Below are 20,932 nucleotides of genomic sequence, written 5' to 3'. Positions count from 1 at the left end.
AAATTTTCAGCAAGTAGTGAAAAATTGACAACTGAATATGCAGCACTGTAGAGAAGAAATCAGCTGTACTGTGCCAGCTCTTGTTTCCGCTCCTCACCCACTGCAAACGCACAACCTCTTCCACATAAACACCGTGCAAACTGTTAAAAGGACAGCAACTGAACACACCTCATCAGAGTCCAAAAACATGGATCCTTTGGCAAAAAAAGGCAGGATCAGAACAGAAGGCCAAATCTATCCACCCCAGCAGTCAACTCTGCTATCATTCACAGATATCATTTCATCAATCTGCAACACTAAAGTCTTAACTCTTACTTTTTTTCTATCTTTTTTTTCTAAAGAAAGAAATTAGACAGCATGAACACTGGGATCCTCCTGCAAACAGACTTTTTCTCCAATCAAAAGTGTTTATTTGGGCATTTCTGAAGGTCTAAGATATAGATGTAATACTGCATTCCCCCTCAGCCTTTTCTCTTCAGAGTAGAGCCTACTTCAGTCTACCCTGAACACAGTCAACATACTTCAGTTGACAATCATCTGGTATTGAGTCCTGATGCTGTCAGGTATCTCCTCTGATGGGTTAGGCTGCTCACTAGGCAAGGATACTAAAAGAAAACATGAAGAAGAAGAAGAGCCTGCAGCCTCCCCCATACAACTTGCTGCAATCACCTTGAACTCTTGGCTACTCACACCAGGTCTGACCACTTTCGGGATCAGAAGTGTCCAATATGTTGCAGAAAGGAGTAGTTGTGTCTAAGGCCAAACTGAAGTAGCCTGTGCCACAGAAAGTAACACAGCTGACAGAAGGTTTTCAGTAACGGTCTTGATCTTCCTAAGATCCCAAGGGTCCCTGTGACACATTTTAACAAGAGTCAGGGCCCTGGTATTCTGCCAAGCTACCTACATTTTGTCTAAACTGAAATTATGATTACAGCTTTAATTCAATATGCTCTCCTTCACTTCTGATCCTAATCTGCTGGCAGGAGCTGTTGGACCAGTAAGCACCTGCCTTTTCTTTGCCCTTTAGGTGACTTCGTCACTGTGCTGCCTGAACAGATGCCAGCAGCTAAAGCTGCACAGCAAAATCATTTATGAAATTCACCAGCTGGGTACAAAACCTGCCTTAGCAGAGCTCCTACTCCTACTGGGAAACCTGCAGATCCATCTCTGGTACCTTGTCATGGCACTGGTTGTGGTAAGAACACGGAACTGGAATATCTCAGCTTGTCCCCTCACTGTACCAGCATGATGACCAGTCATCAGACTTTTACTTGCCCAGGGTTAGACAGCATCCTGCAAAGCTGGTACATAGCTGGGTAATGTACTCTGGGATCCATCAGGGTTCAAAAGAGGGCATAAACCTGACAGAATGAAAAGAACTTGAAGCAGAAAAAGAAGGTATGAGGCTTGCAAAGCATCCACCCCTTTTCACCCTCCTTCCATGGGGTCTCTGATTCTTACCCATCTTTCCTGCAGACAAAGTCCCCTGTGTCAAGCAGTTTTCATGTTCAGTGAGGAGTGCAGGAGGAGCAAGGAGATGCAGAGGATTACACTATGTCCTTATGAGCTTCCAGCACTCAGAACCCAAGGATTTCTTTTGCTCCTCTGATCAGCCATGTTCAGATGCATATTTAAAAATAAGACAGACACTGAACTCTGTCTTGCCCCTTGAGGGAATTGCAGCCTCCTCTCTACAAACTGCCAGTTCAGTGCTGCAGGGAACAGGCAGCATGGTGTCAGCTCCAATACAGGTTTTGAAATGAAAGGAATGCAAACGAAGGGGACAAGAGAGAGGAGAGGAGGGAGGGAGGGAGAAGGTGCAGAGAGACAGGAAGGAAGCAGGTGAAAAAATGAAGACAGAGGGGAAAGCAAAAATCTGAGCCCAGACTAGAAATAGGTGAGTAAAAGAGATGGAAGGAGGAGGAGGAAGAGGAGGTAGTAAACCCAGGCAATAGCGTATCTCTAGCTTGCTTGTTCATACTACAAGAAAAAACCTACACATGACCAGAACTGTTCATGCTAAGTGGTGAGGAGATCAGTGAGCCACACATGAAATATATGTAAAATACCCACAGTCTGAGTTTTAATCACAGAACACCACAGAAGAGTTTTAGAACAGTTTACCTTGCTTCTAGCTCAAACATTTGCTCTGCATTCTCCTGAGCTCATGGGGACCAACTCCAGTGCTAGTGTGGCACTGCAAAAATCTGGAATTAGGCACACCACAAAAAAATCAACCAAACCAAAAATACAATGGAGAAAATAACTTGGCAGTGCTATACAGCATTTGATTCTGGTGCCAGTGAGATAAAATAGGGATTCCTGAACCTTCATGGTTCCACATCCTGCCCAAGAGGGCTGGCAATTGCTAGTATTTTTAAGCTTAAGAGAAGGATTCCAAGCAGCAACCTGAGGGAAACAGGTTTAAAAATCATAAAAAGATATAGTTGGTCTATTAGAAAAAAAACCCAAACAGACAATCAAGTGCACACCTAGACGTAAACCTGCAAATAAGAAATGCCAAGTCAGGAATCAGGAGGGCAAGTTCTTACAGCTCTATAACGTGCACTTCCAGAAACTGACTGGAACTTCAGTGGTACTTGAGAAATTTGTGCCAAGATCAAGAAACACTTCCAACTGTTGATTCTGAAGCAATTATCTGGAAGAACACAGGCTTGCCTGAGGTAAAACACACAGTATGTTGTAAACTTACCATCCTGCTGTCAGGATGGACCAGGTACCATGATATGCACAAATCAAAATTGATGAAGGAAAGCACCAGCAGAGTGAGCAAAGCAAGACCCAAGGATCACAAGGAAGAGCAGGCAGGACCCAGATGAACAGCTACAGCCTAGAGGCTTGTGGAGCACTTCAGAGCCACTGAAGAAATTCTCTTGCATACCTGGCTGGTGGGTCCAAACACCAGTTGGATCCAAACCTGCTGAGGAGATTAATAGCTACAGATTAACACATAATCTTTATAACCTTTTATCCACATGACAGCGTACCAGACATCTGTGCTTTAGAAGACTCTTCTCAAGGGAAGATGCCTACTTCAGCCTTCAAGCACCACAACATTCCCACTTTATGTTGTCCCTTAAGAAAAGCTTTTCATAGCAGCAATGAAAGCTTTTAGCACTGAACAGCTGGAACCAAAGTCAAAGCACAACCTGGCAGGTTTCTTGGCTGAACAGGGATGCCATTGAAGCTGAGCTTCACAGGAAAAAAGTCTGTGTCGACAAAAGTTTGAGACAGTGGTTCAAGAGTTGAAGGGAGTCAGAACTGCAATTTGCAGGATTTTCAAGAGGAATATTTTGAACCTTATCCTTCTGCTACAGCTGGCATCCAGCAATTATCTCCCTTACTCCTCTCCTTTAAATATTTTTTTCCCATAACACTTATCAAAGCCACCACCTTCTGAGCAGGAACAGTCAGGACTTGTCAGGTCTCTCCAGATGCTGAGATTAGGTAGCTCTTTTCTCCATGTGGAACTCTCAGATCCCACAACTTAGTGAGGCAAAGATTTGGACCTGGAATTCAAGTTTTCATGAGGGAATTCCTGTTATTATAGCAGATCTACTTCCAGACACAGCCACTGTGAACCATGTGACAGGATATGAATCCTCTTCTGATTCCTTCTGTGTGATCTCTCTCTTAGTTTCTTCACATTCCTCTTTTCTCTACAGTATTGCAGCACTTCATTAATTCAACACAATCAACAAGAGAGCATGAAGGCAGAGGCAACTCTCAGATTGGAACAGCTGGTTTTCTTGATAGCATCATGTCCCAAAGAGAGGTAAGGAATCACAAGAAAAGAGACTGCTTATTCTCAACAGCAAACAACTCCAGACCAGAGAAGAAAGCACAACCCTGCTGACTGAGAAAAAGGCAGCAGTGGGATTTTGAATATATTTCACACTCCTTGATGGATCGTGCTTGAAGATTTTGTGGGGAAGCAGAGCTCAGAGGGAACCATGCTTCAAAGCCTATCACTATACTCAAGGGGCCTATGAAAACTTTATAAACATGAACCCCTGCTATCCTGTCCAAAGCACACCTGCAGACACAACCAATTCCCCAATGGTCACGCCCCACAACTACTACACCTCACTTCCATCAGGCTTTGGAATAAGCTCCTACCAGCCATTCCAAAGCAAGCTTAATAACAGATGGGCAAGGATTACCAGTGGGGACTGAAAAAAAAAAAAAGTCAAAAGTCATTCACCCTGTGACCAACCTCTGAACAAGCTGTGACAGCACAGCCACACCACAACCAACAACCACACTGAGCACCCATCAGTGAGCTGGCAGACCTTAGGCTGTTTCATTCACAGTTGTCTGACACACAAGCCCTTGGACATAGGAGCACAACACTGCAAAGTTTCCTCTTCCCTCATCTCAGTTGCTGTCCTGCCTCAACACACAGCAGCAAGAGCAAGCTACTGAGGAGCTGACAACTGCCTGCTCATCAGCAACAGAAAGTGCTGAGGCCAGCAAGGATCTGTAGTTGCTCTGATCCCCAGAGCTCAAATTTTCCAAGCATGAAACATTTGCCTGAACAACACAAAAAGAGGTGCAGGAAGCAAGACCAGAGGTTATCTTAAATCCACAAGTCCATTTCTTTTTCCAGGCTGCTCATACCTAATACTCTATCTTTTCTCACCCTAAAATAAGAGAACAGGCCTTAGAAGATCAAGCTATAAATTTTTGAAAGCGAAAGCCCTCTCTTGCGATAAGGAGTTTGTTTCCATTTCTCAAAAGCAAAGAAGGAAATCAGTACTTAGACAGAGAAGGCATATTCCAAAGGACAATCATCTTAGTTGCTGCAGTGCCATCCTTGTTGAGTCTCTCCAATGAAGGTGATCACAATGGTAGGCAAAAGTCAGCCCCTCAAACATTCAGGCAAGCCAGAGTGGAAATAGGTTATTCATGAGCAGCCATTTGGATTCCTCCAGATTCATGTCTCAAAGTTAAGTTTTTCTGTGACCAAACTTAAGTCTAATAAAGAATGAGTCAATATCCTTCCCCCATGCACAAGCACCACTGGGCTCCCTTCCCTCCACCTAACTGCCTGTTTTCACAAGGTATACAGGAACTTATTACTTCAGAGCCTTTGTGCTTCAGAGGAACATCACTGCAACTCACCAGCAGGTTTAGAGTAAGCAGAGTGTGGGACATAAACCAGGCTCATGGATGCACAACATGGTTACGTGAGTCCCGCTCCCTTAAGCGGGGTAAAGCTCCAGACATGGCTTGGGAGGAGCCCCACATTCAGGGGGAGTGCTGGCACACTGAATCCAGGACAGCGTCACTCATGTCACCCGAGCAGGCTCTGCCCTGGTCTCCAGACTCTGCTCTGTATATGGCCAAGCTCCTGACTTACCAACATCTGTTCAGTTTTTATACAAAGCAAACCAGGGCTCTGCAAGGCAGTACAACATCTTTGTTGACATTTCAATCCCTCAGAGAGAAGCTCTCCCTTGGCTTAGTGTCAGTCACCTTTGGCTGTGTCAGAAAATAGTGCATAGCCTGTTCTCTCAAGCAAAGCCGTTTGCCTGTGCAAAGGTTCCCAGCAAACAGACAGGAGGCAGCAGCTGTAGAAAGGAGACCTGGGATCACTGCACACAATCTCACCTTTTATTATTTAGCCACATTTACCGAACACAGCCTGGCTCTAATCCATCAAGTGCAAGAAGCCTGCTAATACACTCACCTGATTCGAGAGACTTTCCTGCATTTTATGGGGTTCTACTGTAGCAGATGTCAAGGCTCGGCAAAGCAAGAAGGCACTAAGAAGTGTCTCACACAGCCTGGGCTCTTTCCCAACCAGCACTCATCTGGTACTGGATTAAATAAGGAACTTGAGAGCATTCTGTTGTCTCAAGTTCACAACATAGCTTTGTGTGCACACAAGCCACCCATCAGCAGCTGCAAGAACAAAGTATGACTTTCACTTTTAGTGGCTTCAAAAACACTTGCTGTTTTTGAACCAAGTGGCAGCCCATGTGCCTCAAGACATTTGATAAAGACTGCAAAGAGGGAAATGCATAGAACATTACACCCAAGTCTACCTTCAGCAATGAACCTGCCTCTGGCTCCAGAGGTCAATCTGGAGTCTATACAAGCTTTAGAGCTTCAAAGTTGGCTTTTGCAGAACAATACAGTGATCACTGGTGCCATACAAGCTCTCCACAAAAATTTTTATAGTGCACTCCAACTCTATCACAGTGCCTTCATCATGTCAGCTTAAAGTACACACAGCCAGGAACACTCCTACCTGGAACACAGCATCCAATACATTTTTCAGTGGCTGTCTACTTTTACAAGATTTGAGAGGATTTCCTGAGCCTCAGAATACTCCTAAATGCACTTAGGCTTGGTACCAAAAGATAAAATACAACCTTGATGTGCCACAGGAAGTTAAAGAGTACTGACAACACCCCAGGGGCCCAGAAATACTACAGAGCCTGTTAAATGATGGCAATCCTAAGTAGGCAGCATTTAGCACTACAGAAGACAAAAGTTTTCAATAGTTCCTGCTGATATGGCCTGAGGGAAACTGTTGTGTTCAAAGTCACCAACTGGTATACACCTGAATCCACGAAGGTCTAGACAGTGTGAGAGAGCCGAGAGGATCATTAGAAGTATCCATATAACTTCTCAGCCCACTATGTTTAGCTGCAGGCAGCACCTCAGAAGATACATTTCCTCCCTTCTTCCACCCATGAAAAGAAATCAGCAGAAATTCTCAAATATGGAATTAAGATGGCATTGAGAGGGGATAAACAAACAAATAGTAATTCAGTCTCCTTTTCAAGTCCTTTGGAGAGATCAACAAGTCTCTATATCATATCTTTAACCAGAAACTCCTATTCTGTGTAAGAACTTACTTTATAAAGCTATCAAGTATGTAACTGGAACACTGTGTACTACTTGCCCTACTGCCTCACACAGAAAATAAAAACCTCAATTCTTCGATATTTAGAAACTTGGGGATTCTTTTTTTAATCTTATGTCAATATACTATTCTAAATTGCAAGACTTACAGTCCTATCAGCAAAAAGCCTCTAATGTAAGAGTATTTTTTAAACAGCAGCTGATCAGGGACCTATCACATACTTGGGCATTTATTGTCTGAGCTCTTACAGGCAGCCAGAGAAAACTCACAAATCAGTTCAGTCCTGTACCACTCTCCTATTTCCACAATAGTCAGAAGAGTGTTACAGAGGAAAAACTTCAAGAACGGAAAGGAGGTGCTTTTAATATAACACCTAAAGAAGCAAGGTGTGTCCTAGACAAAAACTGAACTGCTTCAGTAGCTGTGTCAGGGCACTGCATGGTACTAAAAAGAGAATAAACTCAAAACAACTGCAAGTCATGAGTAGGAAACATCCTTCAGAAAATAAGACAAATGTAAAAGTTTCACAGCAGTTTGGTCTGAATGCAAGAAAAAAAATGTTGCAGCTGCTATCATTTCCCTAAATTTTAAGCTTGCTTTTTGTCCAGTTATCTGATTTCCTGAGGATATACATTGTGAACAAAACTTCAAGCAAGCAGAAGGAACATTTGAAGACCCAGGAGTCTGTACATGTACAAGTAACTGTAATGGGAAGGTACCATCTCACACCTGGCAGAAGGACACTGCCACCTCACAAAGGCTTACATGACCTGGGCATGTGGGTGCTCCCTTCAGTTTTCAAAACATGTCCATACTTTACAAGTCATTAGAACATTTAAAATCACCCTCATCAGCAAACTCAAAGAGGAATCCAGGGGAAAAGCAAATGAATAAAAACATCCTTCATTTTCATATGAAACACTTGGATGAGGTGGGGTTGAAGTACACACTCCACGGAGAAGAAACTGGAATAATCAATGTGCACCATTCAACCAGTTCAGGAGTTTAAAAAAAATAAATTATCTTCTTTCACCAATGTTTAATCCTGAGGAGGGAACTAGGTACCTGCTGGGACACAAAAATGCCACCAGTGGTGATTGTTGAGAGCTCCCAGTCCCCCAATAAAAGAACAGTGTAAAAGTGCTTTATTAACAGCCCGAACCAAGGAACCTAGAGATTTCTGTTCCACAGCTCAGAGAAATAACCCAAGAGATGAGCTCCTCAGAAATATAAGCCAAGTCCTTGTGGGCAGCAAACACAGACTGATAAACCTAAGGCGAGAGAATGCAGAGGCAGATGGGCAGAGGTAATCAGAAATGACAGAAAGATGAGCAGGCAGAGGGCAAGCAGAGTGCTTGAAGGACAGAGGTAGAAGAGCTGAAATTTTTTAGCATACAGGTATTTTAAATGTTAAATCAACAGCTTTTCAATACCATTATTTAAAAAATCATTCCCCTGAATATATGCAGGAAGCCAGCTGCTTGCAAAATGACCTTTAAACCCTACGTAACATGCCTTATTAGACTAATTCAGAGCTGGAGGTTGGCTGATCCTGAAATCCATTTATACAGGACAAACAGGCATTCAGCAGGGACACGGAGTGAACACATTGTCAAAATAATTTTGTCCTGCATTTCTGCATGCACACTCAGGCTCAACACAGTAGAGCAGCACTTCTCCACCTTCAGAAACAAGGCACAACAGAGATTGCAGCACCATCCTAACTCAAGGCTTCTCCTCTTCCTGCTTCCCTTGCATTACAAAGGTAACAAACTTTAATTATAACAAGTGTTGTCTTTCTGGACTGCTTCTGTGACTGGAGAGGTCTTTAAGAGCTTTTCACCAATGTTTAAAGGCCCTTGGTAAAGGCCTCTAACCAAAAATGGTGTCATAACCAGAAGAATGTTTCTTCCCAGAGATGGAAGTTTTAACAGCAGAGCTAACTCTAATACTGCATTCAGATCACTGCAACACACTGTCTTCAACATGTCTTGTTCCTGTATTTGATGCACTGGTGTCCAGAAAGGTTTTTTCAATTGGCCTGCAAAGGTTTACCTAGGACTGAAAGCTTTAAATTGTTTTGGAAGCATCACAAGTATGTCAGGAAATATCTCCAGACAAGGAAGCCTGTTGGGCAGACAGACAGTGTCACAGAGGGGTGAAAATCACAATTACTGCAGGCACAATGCAGAAAGAAACTTTCCCTCCAAGTTTGGATTTTGTAACAGATGAATGCTCCACAGCCTTGGACGAGGAGGCTCTGTGGAGAGAACGAACATCAGCAAGCAGCAGCAGGGCAACTTCTGCAAATCTCCTCCTCCAGTGTGCCAGTTCTGAAGAGAAAAGGATTGGCTTCCCACTAATAGGAGAGCTCATCCATCATTCACTGCCTTCCAAAGAAGGGCTACTTGGAGCGGTCTTGCTTGCTCGGGAGCAGCTCTTTCAGTGGAATGGGACCACTGCTACCACAATACCTACTACCCTGCTCGTTGCCCACACAGACACATTCAGCTGAGTGGTGAAGGCTTTAAATCCCACTAGTCCTCAAAGTATTCAGCCCCAAAACCTGTGACAAAAATACCTGATGGATGGTGTGTGGAGACTGCAAACTGCACACAGCAGGAAACCATCCTGTGCAGCCTATGATCAACAAAGAGCATAACAAATCTTTGATTTCCCCAGTTTGTCATGAAGGCTTTGGCATCACTGATAAAGTTATAGCCAAGTCATCAGAGAATGGATCTAACATTAGTACAGAAGTTATGGAAGTCAGGGCTACTTTGGAACTTCCTGGGAGTCTGAAAGCACTTGACCACTGACCTTATGCTTCTAACCAGCAGTTGCTATCGACAGCAATTTTTGTGGATCTGTTTCAATTTAACTTCAGCAGCAAAACACACAGTTTAAGAATTGAAAATAAACTTCTTTCTGTCCGAGACTGCTTGGTCATCAGTCTCCTGGAATTAATCTGAGTAAGAATTTTGACTTCCCACTTGCCAAGAGTGCTACAAATCTTTTGTGAAAGAATCTGGCATTAAAACAGCCAGATGTACTACAACAGTCTCTCACCCCCAAGCAACTATTTTCCATACTAGATAAGCCTGACTGAATACAGGCTACAGTTCTCAGGAAAATGCTGCCTAACACACCATACAGAGTGCACAAAACTAAGGAAACATTTGATCCATTTAGTTCCACTAATTTAAGCCTAAAGTGAAATAATTTTTGAAAAGAAAGAGTACCAAGAGTGAAATTTTGATACCAAAGTCTAATGAGACTTTTCAGATACACCCAGTCAAAGACCTCATTAGAGCATCAGGTCAGCTAAGATCTCACTCCTGACCAGCTAACTCTTATAGTATTTTATTGCAAAAAAAATTTGAGACTGTTTTTAAACACTTTCAGGTAAACAAGGTTTTAAAACAAGAACTGTAGCAAGACCACATTTTAGAAGTTAGAAAATGCCAAATAATTCAACATCAGAAAATATACTGTCATACTGCCTTCTCTCCCACTTTTACAGAAGTTGCTTTCAAAATCATCTGTAAAACATACATATTTAGATTAACTTTACCTTTAAATATATCTGAAATCAGAACCATCAAGCAAGACATTAGACTCAAAAGCAATTATGCCTCACTGTAACAATGTCAAAACCCCCAAACAAACAAAAACCAGGGGAAAAAAAATGCACAGGGACTGGGTGTTGAACTGTCAGAAAACAGATTGTTTATGAGAAGAGAAATGCAGTCAGAAGTCCTCCTTCCAGATCAGGCAACAAATACAAGAACTTCAGAGGTAAAGATGATGTAGAATGTGGACTAAGTATCACTGAAAGAGGGGCCCTGAAGCACAGCCAAGCGAGTTTTAAACTTATTTCTGCTCATTTTCTTCAAAAATGATGAACTTGAGGAGGTTTGGGCTTTACAGGGACTACAAAGAGCAGACAGAGAGAAGAATTTGTTCGTGTGGGTTAATAAGTGCTTACAACACACCAGGCTGTGGGGAACATCAGAGCTTCATGAACTGCTGCGACACAGAGTAAATAAAGAACTATGCCTCCAGTTTCATAAATATCAGGTACAGGCAGCAGACATTTCCATTTTAAGTAGGCCAGCATTTACTCTGGAACATGCCTCATATATTAAGATGGTGGTTTATGTCCTTTCAGGCAGCTCTATATTTTTAGTTTATCCACCAGTGAACTCTTGAGGATATGAAGTGTTATGTATAGACCCAGAACCTACAAATGCTGCCTTGAAAATCAAAACAATAACTGTTTCCATCCTTCATAATTAGAAACAAAATATGGATCCTCTTCACCTTTGCAAATACCAGGTGAGGGTATGCCTGGGTACAGTTAATCCACTGCTCCTCTTTGTTTACGATGAAACAAACAGCAGCTGCCTGCAGCTCACAGGTCTCCCCCAACTCCCTTGTGGGCCCCATTTATTGAGTCATAAACTCCTCTGATAGTGTTATCACCACAGCACTTGCACAAATAAAGGTTGAAAGAGAGAAAGATTTTTTTAAAAAGAGAATTTCCTTTATAGAGAAGGCAAGACAAACCCTTTACAGATATGTTTGCTTCGAGCAAGGACCGACTGACAGGTCAGCAGGACAGCCATCTACCTGGCTGAGCATGGCTGGGCACAGCATCCTTCAGACAGGGAACACACAGATTTATCTGAAACTACAAACCTGAATTACAGAAAGCTCAAACAACCCTAAAGCCTTTCAAGTTAGATATATTGTATTTCAAGCAGCACACTATGTGTTAGATCTCTTCAACAGGGCTTCAACAGCCAAGATCTACCTCTGCAGAATCCCAGGGGGAGAAGAAATCCTGGCATTTCTCGAGTGCAGATACAGACCTTGCTATACCTGTTTCAAACTTTCTTTCTCCAGTCACACACACCGACTGCTCCTTTCTGTCCTGATAAGTACACAAACTATCCATAAAGCACTCTGAAATCCACCAGAACGGAAACAACACTTTAGCAAAAGCCTGATAATCCAGAATGATCAGATACCTGCAGTGCAGCCCATGACATCCAACCCTGTTTCTCTTAAGCAGAGAGAGATCCAAATTGCAGAAATGAAAGCTCCCAGCAGGCCACACTTCAGCAGGATCAAGAGTGCTTGAGTAAAACTGCTCCATCAGGATGGGACACTGTAGAAATACCTGCAGCATCCTCTCAGCAATCTAAGTCCCTGCCCACAGATTAGAGACAAACTTCTAGCAGAGTTGCAATGCTTTGCCTTGTGCGCCAAAAGGGAACTGGGCTTTCACAGAGATCACTTGGAAACGTAAACGCAATAAACTGATCACATTCCTTTTTACCGTAGTCAAGGGCAAAGCAGAATACAGACGACTCAAGGTTATGTTAAAAGTCTCCCTTCACTGGAATTCAGTCAATCAGTATTTAGCAAGGGCTTGTTTGCACACAGCAGAGTGACTCACAGCAAATGTGTGTGAATTTTCCCTGCACTTTCATTACAAACCCTGAATGTTCATATACAGAGAAACTCACCGGTTTATTGCATTGTCATTTCCTTACATAGACAAGCCCTAAAGCCCTGACAGAAGTAGGTTTACCTTTGTCTGTTATGAATAGCAGATTTGTGAGAAGCTGGACTCAGAACAGGGAGGAAGAGTGCAGGATTATGAATGGCTCCTAGCTCCATGTATACATCCCCTATTGACAAGGGAATACATGTCTGAGTACATGGCTCCTGATAGCTTGCTTCGGCCAGGAGTCGGCGCACAAACAGTTCACCTTGGTCCTTCTGTGAAAGACAGACGCCTAGAGACAGTAAGGAAACCCCTGAAAAGAAGAGATCCGTGCTCTTCACTAACAGACATTTTTCTGCACACAGTTGCAGGAAGCAGGTTCTGTTTGAAATCTCAAATCACATTAATATATGGTCACAGGTGGCCTCATTTTCCAAGTGGTAGCTCCTTAGAGATTCCCTGGTATAACCACCAATTATGTAACAAAGTAACCAACTAAAACTCGCCTTCAATTCAGATTTGCCTATTGGTGTGAACAGAACTCATGGGCAGCAGAATGGGTCACAAACACTCTGAAAAGCTTGCATGGGAATGCATGTTTGCATGGAGGAGGGAAGCAATTCACTAAAAGGACTCAGACTTTTTAAACCACATTAATTTCTTTTCCCCTTCCATCTAGACCCAAACTAAGAAATTACCACTGCCCACTCTCTTTTTCCTTGCACGCCCCCTTCTCACTGGTTCGAGATAAAACCTTGGGGAAAGAGCAGCTGCAATTTTCAATTCTCATTATCTAATGACAGCAGTAGTTCTTGGTGAAACTTGCAGTCAATAAACTACAGGCAATTTTGAAAGACACAATGGGAACTGCCCCTCCTACAGCTGTCCCATTATCCCAGCTTTTATTAGATTTAAAGCCAGCAATTTTTACGCTGTAGCTCAAGTTGTGCAGAGCCATGGAAACACACCACCAGAAAAGATAAAACACTCTGAAATTAAACAGGAGGTATCACAGTAACACCCTCTAAAAGTCAGAGAACTTCCACATAAGCAAAGCATGGGATGCAGCAAGGAACCCAGTACCTAAAGGGGCTGATGCTGCTGCACTGAATCAATGGTGACATGACCAAAACTCAACATTCCAGACGGTATAAATGGAAAAGCTCATGAGCAGGTTAGGCAAGGTAAGTTGAAAGCACACTGGCTACAAAGGCAGATGACTAGAGCAGGATCCTGCTCTCATAACCATGAGCATCCCAGAACAGGCACCAACTTTGCAGTCTATGCGCCTACCAAGAGGCAGAGGGAAATACTCATCTCTGACTGGCAATTCAGCCGGCCTGTTTCAGGCGCCTTTTCAGAATCAGATGCATCATACTCTACATATGCCTATTTCTCTCTGTTTACCACAAGAGATGGCCCAATAGACAGAAAATACACAAAACAGGTGACAACAGCCATACCTCTATCATGCACCATAATAAAGTAACCTGTTCCAGGAAGAGGGGCTGTAGAGGAAACCAGTGGAAAATAAATTTTAAAACTCACTGAATGATTACCTGATATAGTTGTTAATGGGGCAGAAATAACTGAGGGTGTATCTCAGCTCCTGGCTCAGAAATGTGCACAACAACAGGCAAAGGGAAATGGGTGTCCAAAGGAACGGTCTCAAACAAACACAGTAAGGGGGAAGAGGCAAAGAATTATTCTCATCCACTGTAAGCTGTAATTTTCAGTCTAGAAATCTAGAGCTTGGTTTCTCTGAGTCTAATGTATACCATGCCCTGGAGTCATTTTTATCAGCCATCAAAAGAAACTTGCAGAGAACCAGATGCTTCATTAAAGAATATTCAGCAAGCCTTATAAAATCTTTAGTAAAAAGCAGAAGAACAAATCACCACCATGCAAGTGAGCTGAAGTCACACATCCAGCTTTGATTACATTTCCTCCTGCACTGGAAAACAATTTGTGTTAAAAAAAAAAAAAAGTACCCCAGAAATTAAGAGATTCTGGCCTTTCTTTCCCACATTCCTCCAACCTGAATTTCCTGAAAGAGAAATGCGTGAGACAAAGCCATTTGGTATAAGATGCTAATTTAAACTTAAAGGAAAAAAAAAAACAACAACAGCTTAGAAAGGGGAAGGGAGGAGGGAGTTTTAATCCTACATGATAAAACAATAGCTTGTGATTGCTACACGTATCTCAGGAGTCAGAAGAGTCAGTAAGAGCTGTGAGACAAATTGACAGGGCTTGAGCTGTCCTGGGACAAAAGGAAACTAAAAACATATTGCCTTACAAAAGTTGTATTTGAATTTGTACTTGCAGAACCCTCTGGTGACTATCTCTAGCTTCAAGGTGTTAGTTACCTATTCTTTAGTCTCTCAAGCCCCTACTTAAAACATAGCAAGATTTTCTGCCACCTTGTTGCCATCCTTAACAAACTAATGTCCTATGCACTTCTCCTTCCAGGTAGTTTCTAATAATAGTGGGGAAAAAAATTCTGAAGTTTATTGAAGACTCTGGGAACAGAGACAACCAGACAACCCCCAGTTTTTGGTTTATAAAGAAAACCTACCAAAACATCCACCAAATTCAAAAAAGATCCAAGTTATCAGGTTCTTTCACTGCCCTCTGCTGTTACCAGTCATTTCGCTTCCAATTTACTCTTTAATAATGTTGGGCTGGGGCTCAGGTCTGGCAGCATCCCAGGCCCTTTTCTCAGGCGGGTTGGAGCCACAGCTTGCAAATATGCTGAAGTTTAATGCAATCTGTCTTCTTTGGTAATCACATTCCACCCGCACTGCATGCAATAAAGATGTATTGGTAAATGCATTTGCTAAAGATATACACCACTGAAAAGGCTACAAGCCTGATTTAGAGGAGGCAAGGAGGATAACAGAGACTGGCAATAGATGCACCAGTGCTCTGCACACAGTAACCAGGGGCACAGATTGTGCAGCAGCAGCACAGGCACCACTTTACTTTAAAGCTGAGGAAGAAAAAGAAACCACATGTTTTGGGAGCTGGGGACTTTAGAGATATCAGAGAAAAGCCCTTTCCCTGGCAGCTTTAACCTTGCTGATTTGCAGACATACAAAGACCTTCTTTGTAAACAGGAAGGAAAAAAATTCCACTAGGACTAGCAACAACATTTGGTCTAATATATCCTGACAATTTTCCCATCTCCTTCTGTCGGGCTTCTTCTGGGAGCTGGCTGGCAGCTTGTTTCATGTTATACTTAAATCAGGCATACAGCTTCCCCTCACAATGCTAATGCAGAGAAAGACTGCTTCCATGAAATATCCACCTCTCCCCCACCCTTTGCTTTAGTAACCCCATGAGAGAAGTCTCAATTTTCTATCACCATCCTTTTCCCTACATCCACTTTACTATATTCTCAGCACCTTTTGGGAGAATTTTCTACTGTCAAAAAAACCCCAAAAAACAAAACAGAAAATTCTGCCCTTGAGGGACATCTGACCCACTGAATTCTCACAGGGCCCAGGACCATACCCTAGTTGCAATGTCCAAATACTTCATTTTCTTTTCCCCTTCACTAGTTTCAATAGCCAGAAATTCTTCCAAGGTACTGAGCAGCCACTGTCCTAAGGCATCAACAGAATCTACTGGGACTCTGCATCTCAGAAGGAAGAGCCATAAGGCTTCCTGGCCTCCCACACAAGATGAAGAGTTTTGAGGAGGGTGGAATTTTCTTAACAGACAGCAGCTTTGCCCAGTACAGAACCTTTCCCCATGCAGCAATGAAAAGAAGCAAGACCTCCAACTGCAAAGTCCCATAACTGGAGATGTTTAGAGCCTGTTGAAAACATTGCAGACATCACCAAAATGGTTTTACTTACTGTTTGCAGTATACAACATCCAAGAAGGTAAGACTAGGGAAAATCACTGATTGACTTGGAAACCTGGGAGCATTGCTTCTACTGTTTTGGTAGCAGCTCAGTACAACAGGACCCACTGACAGGAATGAAATTGGGACATAACACAGTGTGACTGGGAAACGTGGAATGAATGTGGGAAAACGGATCCCAAGGAAGATTTGTCTCCTATGAAGATTGCAATTTATCTAACAGATACTACAGCTCTCAAAAACATTTCTCAGAAGAAAGCACCATACAAAACAAGACAGCAAAGCCAGCCAGTACAACATAGAAGCTTTTGTTACCTTCTGAGCTGCACTAACACAGCGCTGATATTCCTTCGCCAGCTCCGAGCAATTGAGCACTTGACGTTTGTTTTCTCGGTAGCACTTCAGAATTTCAGACTGCAGGTTTGCACAGACAGGATCAGCATTCCTCCTCCTGCAGGGAAAACAAGCACAGAATGATGTGTGAAGAGGAGTTTTCAACCACTTACTACCACTTTGCCAGCAACACACATACTAATTTTATGCTGGAGTCATGTAGTCCTAATAGAGAAGGTGGTGGGAGCAGCAATCACCAAAGTGGGTCAAATGACCAACAGTGCCTTCCAGCTGAAAAATCCAGGGTACTTAGCAGAAAAAGGAACATGATCTTTCTTAGCTGGTGTAGAAGGCTGTTTCACCCTTATATAAAATATCATCTCTCCTCTGCAGTCAGGAGGAAAAAAATCCCCAAGTCCAAGAATTTCAATGATTTTTTCAACTCACACTGGAAATCTTTGGCAAAACTCAAGAATCCTGGCTGGGCCTGCACTAGATCTGTAACAGTCTGACAAGGAATTGAACAGACCTGTTGAATAAGCCACCTCAATCTATTGAATTCTCATCTATTTAAACAATACAAGAAACCAAGCATGGTTGGAAGCACTGCAATTCTCCCAGTGACTAGAAAAAAACCAGAATAATAGCAAGACCAGATAACTGTTTCTTTGTGTTTCTGCAGAAATTAGTACTCATACTCTGTAAATGGCATTGACAGCTACCCAAGAACAATTAAGGATGATGTTCTTTTACTCTAATGTGCATGTGTACATATGGCACATCATCAGCAACAGTACCAATAAAGGGGAAGGTCGTTGTAACACAATCCCAGGAACAATGGCACAAACACAATAATGACAGTGACATCAGATGCACAGACAGGCAGACACAAATTGCAGGCATTCGCAGCACCATGGGCCTGGTATGTTTTACCTGAGAATAAGAGAACATATGCTTAGGTGTAGCAATCCTCAGATGTCATCCCCTAAACCATAAATCCATTTAATTCCTTGCATTTCTCACCCCAATATGCTTAGAGATCTGCACCCAAATATCAAACATTCCTCTTCCATCCAAAGCACCTGATGCTACAGGCAGGTATTAAAGCCATGCTATGATGGATTCATTTCCACAGTAACAACAGGCATTCAGCAAGAGGACTTCACAGCAAAGCAGAGAGAGGGAAAATATGACATATCCCTGGGCATGTCACAGTCTCTCAGGTGGAACAGATTTCTAAGAAACAGGAAATCTTAAACCAAGATCTTCTAAAAGCTTTTGGAGAGCTCAGATACAACGTTTCCAAACCATGCGCCTCTGTGTAAGGTGCTCAGGAAAGAAGTGGAAGGGCCAAAAAGAACAATTTTGTCTTTTCCATATCAGCAACCTGGGCGCAGCACTCTCACAATAATTTGGTTGAGATATACTCTAATTGGTACTTCTTCAGTCCTCAGTCTTACTGCCAACATACTTGGACAGAGTAGGAATTTATCAGTATGACAGCCACACTCTGCAATCTGATCTGATTTGGATCAGAAACCAAAGATACTATCCAGACTTCTTTTTCTACCTCCTCACTAATCTTACAGCTCTTAGAAGAAACTTATCCCATGCACAGTCCCTAAGGGCTAGTGTTCATTTCTAATTTCTATGTTATATAGCAAATCACCTTTAAAGCCTTGAAAATCCATATTCTAAAAAAAAAAATCTTCAAATTTTGGGATAGAAAAGAACCCAGAGAGAGCTTCAGAAACTCATAATGTTGGCATTTTGCTTTGTCACTAACTTTAATATCACTCTAATCAAATCAGTGAGACTGTGGAAATGATACCAAACAATACCAGGTCAGGAAATACCACCAAATCCCTCAATTCATTGAAAAAGTTAAGACTTTTAAAATTAGTTTTTTTAAACTCAGTGATGTTAAACTGAAGGGCATTTTGCAATTTTCATATAGAAACCTGGAAGAGCTAAAAGGTACAGCATACCACAAACCAGTTTGTATTCATCTAAACTGAACAACATGGTACAAACATCTCAGAAATATTTAGAAGCTGTCATTGTCAGCAGGGAGAGCTACAGGAATTGTGTTTTGCTTTAGATCACTGTCCTTCCTATGGTATCAGTCTTCACTGCCTAGAATAAATATGAAGTTAGGACCCACCTGTGAGCTCAGGCAGCGCTGCAAAGTCTGTCACCCTCTTCCTTAACAGACCCCTTGGTGGTCAGCCCACAGGGCTATTTAAAAGCCACGCAGTGGTGAGCCAGAGGCCACAAAAAAGAGTATTGTTGCCTAAAGCCTACCAGAGGCAGGGGATCAATCAGCACAGACCAGTATGCATTGCCCAGCAAGTATTTAAACCAGCATTCCTACACACCACTTACCACAACACAGGGAGGATTTATTTGGCACCATGTGCCCAAAATCGTAACAAGATTATTCTCCTTTATTTCTTCAAAATAAAACCTCAAGCTGTGGTTATGCATCAATTGCATCAGCTTCTCAAAACAGATTTAGAGACGCTAATCAACAAATAGCCAAGTTGGTTTAGATAATTATCAATACAAGTTACTGCAGAATCTGGGAGTACAGAAGTTATCCATATCCAGCAGATTAGTTCTGGACTGGAAAGAGGTACCTGAAGTGGTCTGGTGAACAGTTTCCTCGCTGCAGAGCAATCACAATGACTGCCCAGTCTGAATCAAGGGGGTGCCATTCTCCTGCTCACATTCAGTCTCAGCTGCAGGTTGCAAGATTGCCACACAGGGGGAACTGCAGCCCTATACACATACAACAGCTGCACCTTACAGGTGTCTGGCTTTCCTCGTACAAATCTGAGACAAAAAGGAATTAAACCAGCAGCATTCAGCTACAAACACATCTGTAGAATGCAGGAACATTGTGGGTTTGAGTTCCAAAGGAGGTGGACTTTCATCAACGATCTCCCTTCACCCTCAGCCTAGCTCAAGGCTGTTGGCACTAACTAATCTTTAGAAAAATTCATCTTCCAGACACCTGACCACACTGCTCCTGATGTGTCGTTGAGGGTTTTTACTATTATTTCTCATACAAGAGAGAAGGAAAATGGTGGAAAAGGGATGAGGTTTGTATATACAACTAGCAGAAGACTTGTATGCTTTGACCTTTCTTCTTAAGTGGGTCAAAGTTTGAAGCATGTGTCACCACCAAATGAAGTAGACAGTCGGCCTCTGTGTAAAACAAAATGTGTTGCAACTGCTACAACTATTATCAAAACAGGTGTAAGAGGCTCATTTATAGCAGTTAGGAGAAAGGCAGGAGAGAAAGGCTGGGCTGGGAAGTGATAGCACAATTATCTGCAGATGGAAGTATTGAAGACAAGCTCTGACAATACCTTGGAAATAAATACATGCGGAACATGCAGAATATGAAAGATTAATAAATCAAAAACTCTCATCTGTTTAAAGGAGGAGGAAAGGAGAAAGTATGACAGGCTGGAAAAAGGAAAAGATGGATTTACAAATAAAATTCATTAGCTGTGCCTCCCCTATCACAGAGAGAAAAGAAACCTTTGCCTTGCCACTGTGCAATGGGCAGGAAGGCTACATACACATGAAATCCATGATTCCACAACTTCCTCTCTACTTCTCTCATGGAGAGCTTTAAATTAGTTCTCTGTCTGGAAAAGAAGGGAGTGGTTTTCTTAAAATGAAACAAAGGGCATTCTTCTATCTACTATCCCTTGAGTTAAGACAAAATGAGTACAATCTTGCTGCATTTTGACACCGAGAGTTACCAAATCCTTTCTATCACTACGTATTCCCATTACTTTATTTAATAAATGAAATCTCATCAACTTATCCTTCTTCTATTATCACTGCTGACATCAATCTGATAATATTGGCTTGGCATGGAATCATGCTATTATATGTCCTCTTGATATTTAATTTAAGAGAAACGTCTACAGCGGGGTGAATATGTGAAGCAAGCTTTTTATTACTGGCAGCAGTAAGGACACTGGGAGTGAATTAGACATTCATCTTAGTCAGGGCCAATCTAGTGGCTCAGAAGAGGTTTTCTTCTTAACCCTCTCCTAACTGTTCAATAGCAGCAGATAACAGCTGCTTCAGTCAATGACTGCATTCATTTGTCTTGGCAAATGCATTCCTACATGGATATAAACACCATGAAGAAGTATGAAGTGTCTGGGAGCTTAAAGCAAGGTTCTTCAAGAATTTCTATCATAAGCACTACACTAGTAGGAAAACTGCCAGTCTAAGTGTCCATCAATTGATTAAGAAGCAACAGTTTCCAAAGACAAACACCCAAACCCACTGC

At 42.3% G+C, this 20,932-nt stretch overlaps 1 protein-coding gene across 4 annotated transcripts in view; it reads right to left on the bottom strand.

Moving 5' to 3' along the window:
• CHCHD6 (coiled-coil-helix-coiled-coil-helix domain containing 6) overlaps positions 1–20,932 on the bottom strand; it is a 111,457-nt gene that overhangs the window by 19,789 nt on the left and 70,736 nt on the right. For all 4 annotated transcript variants that reach the window (XM_066195174.1, XM_066195173.1, XM_066195171.1 and 1 more), the window contains one exon: positions 16,597–16,732. In XM_066195174.1, coding sequence (XP_066051271.1) covers positions 16,597–16,732 — 136 coding nt within the window. The remainder of the gene's footprint in view (positions 1–16,596; positions 16,733–20,932) is intronic.

The sequence above is a fragment of the Chamaea fasciata genome, unplaced genomic scaffold, assembly GCF_029207755.1.
Source record: "Chamaea fasciata isolate MVZ Bird 193981 ecotype frontalis unplaced genomic scaffold, bChaFas1.0.hap1 SCAF_13, whole genome shotgun sequence".
Classification (NCBI taxonomy): domain Eukaryota; kingdom Metazoa; phylum Chordata; class Aves; order Passeriformes; family Sylviidae; genus Chamaea; species Chamaea fasciata.
Note: the sequence above shows the minus strand (reverse complement) of the source record. Positions and strands in the feature narration are given on the sequence as shown.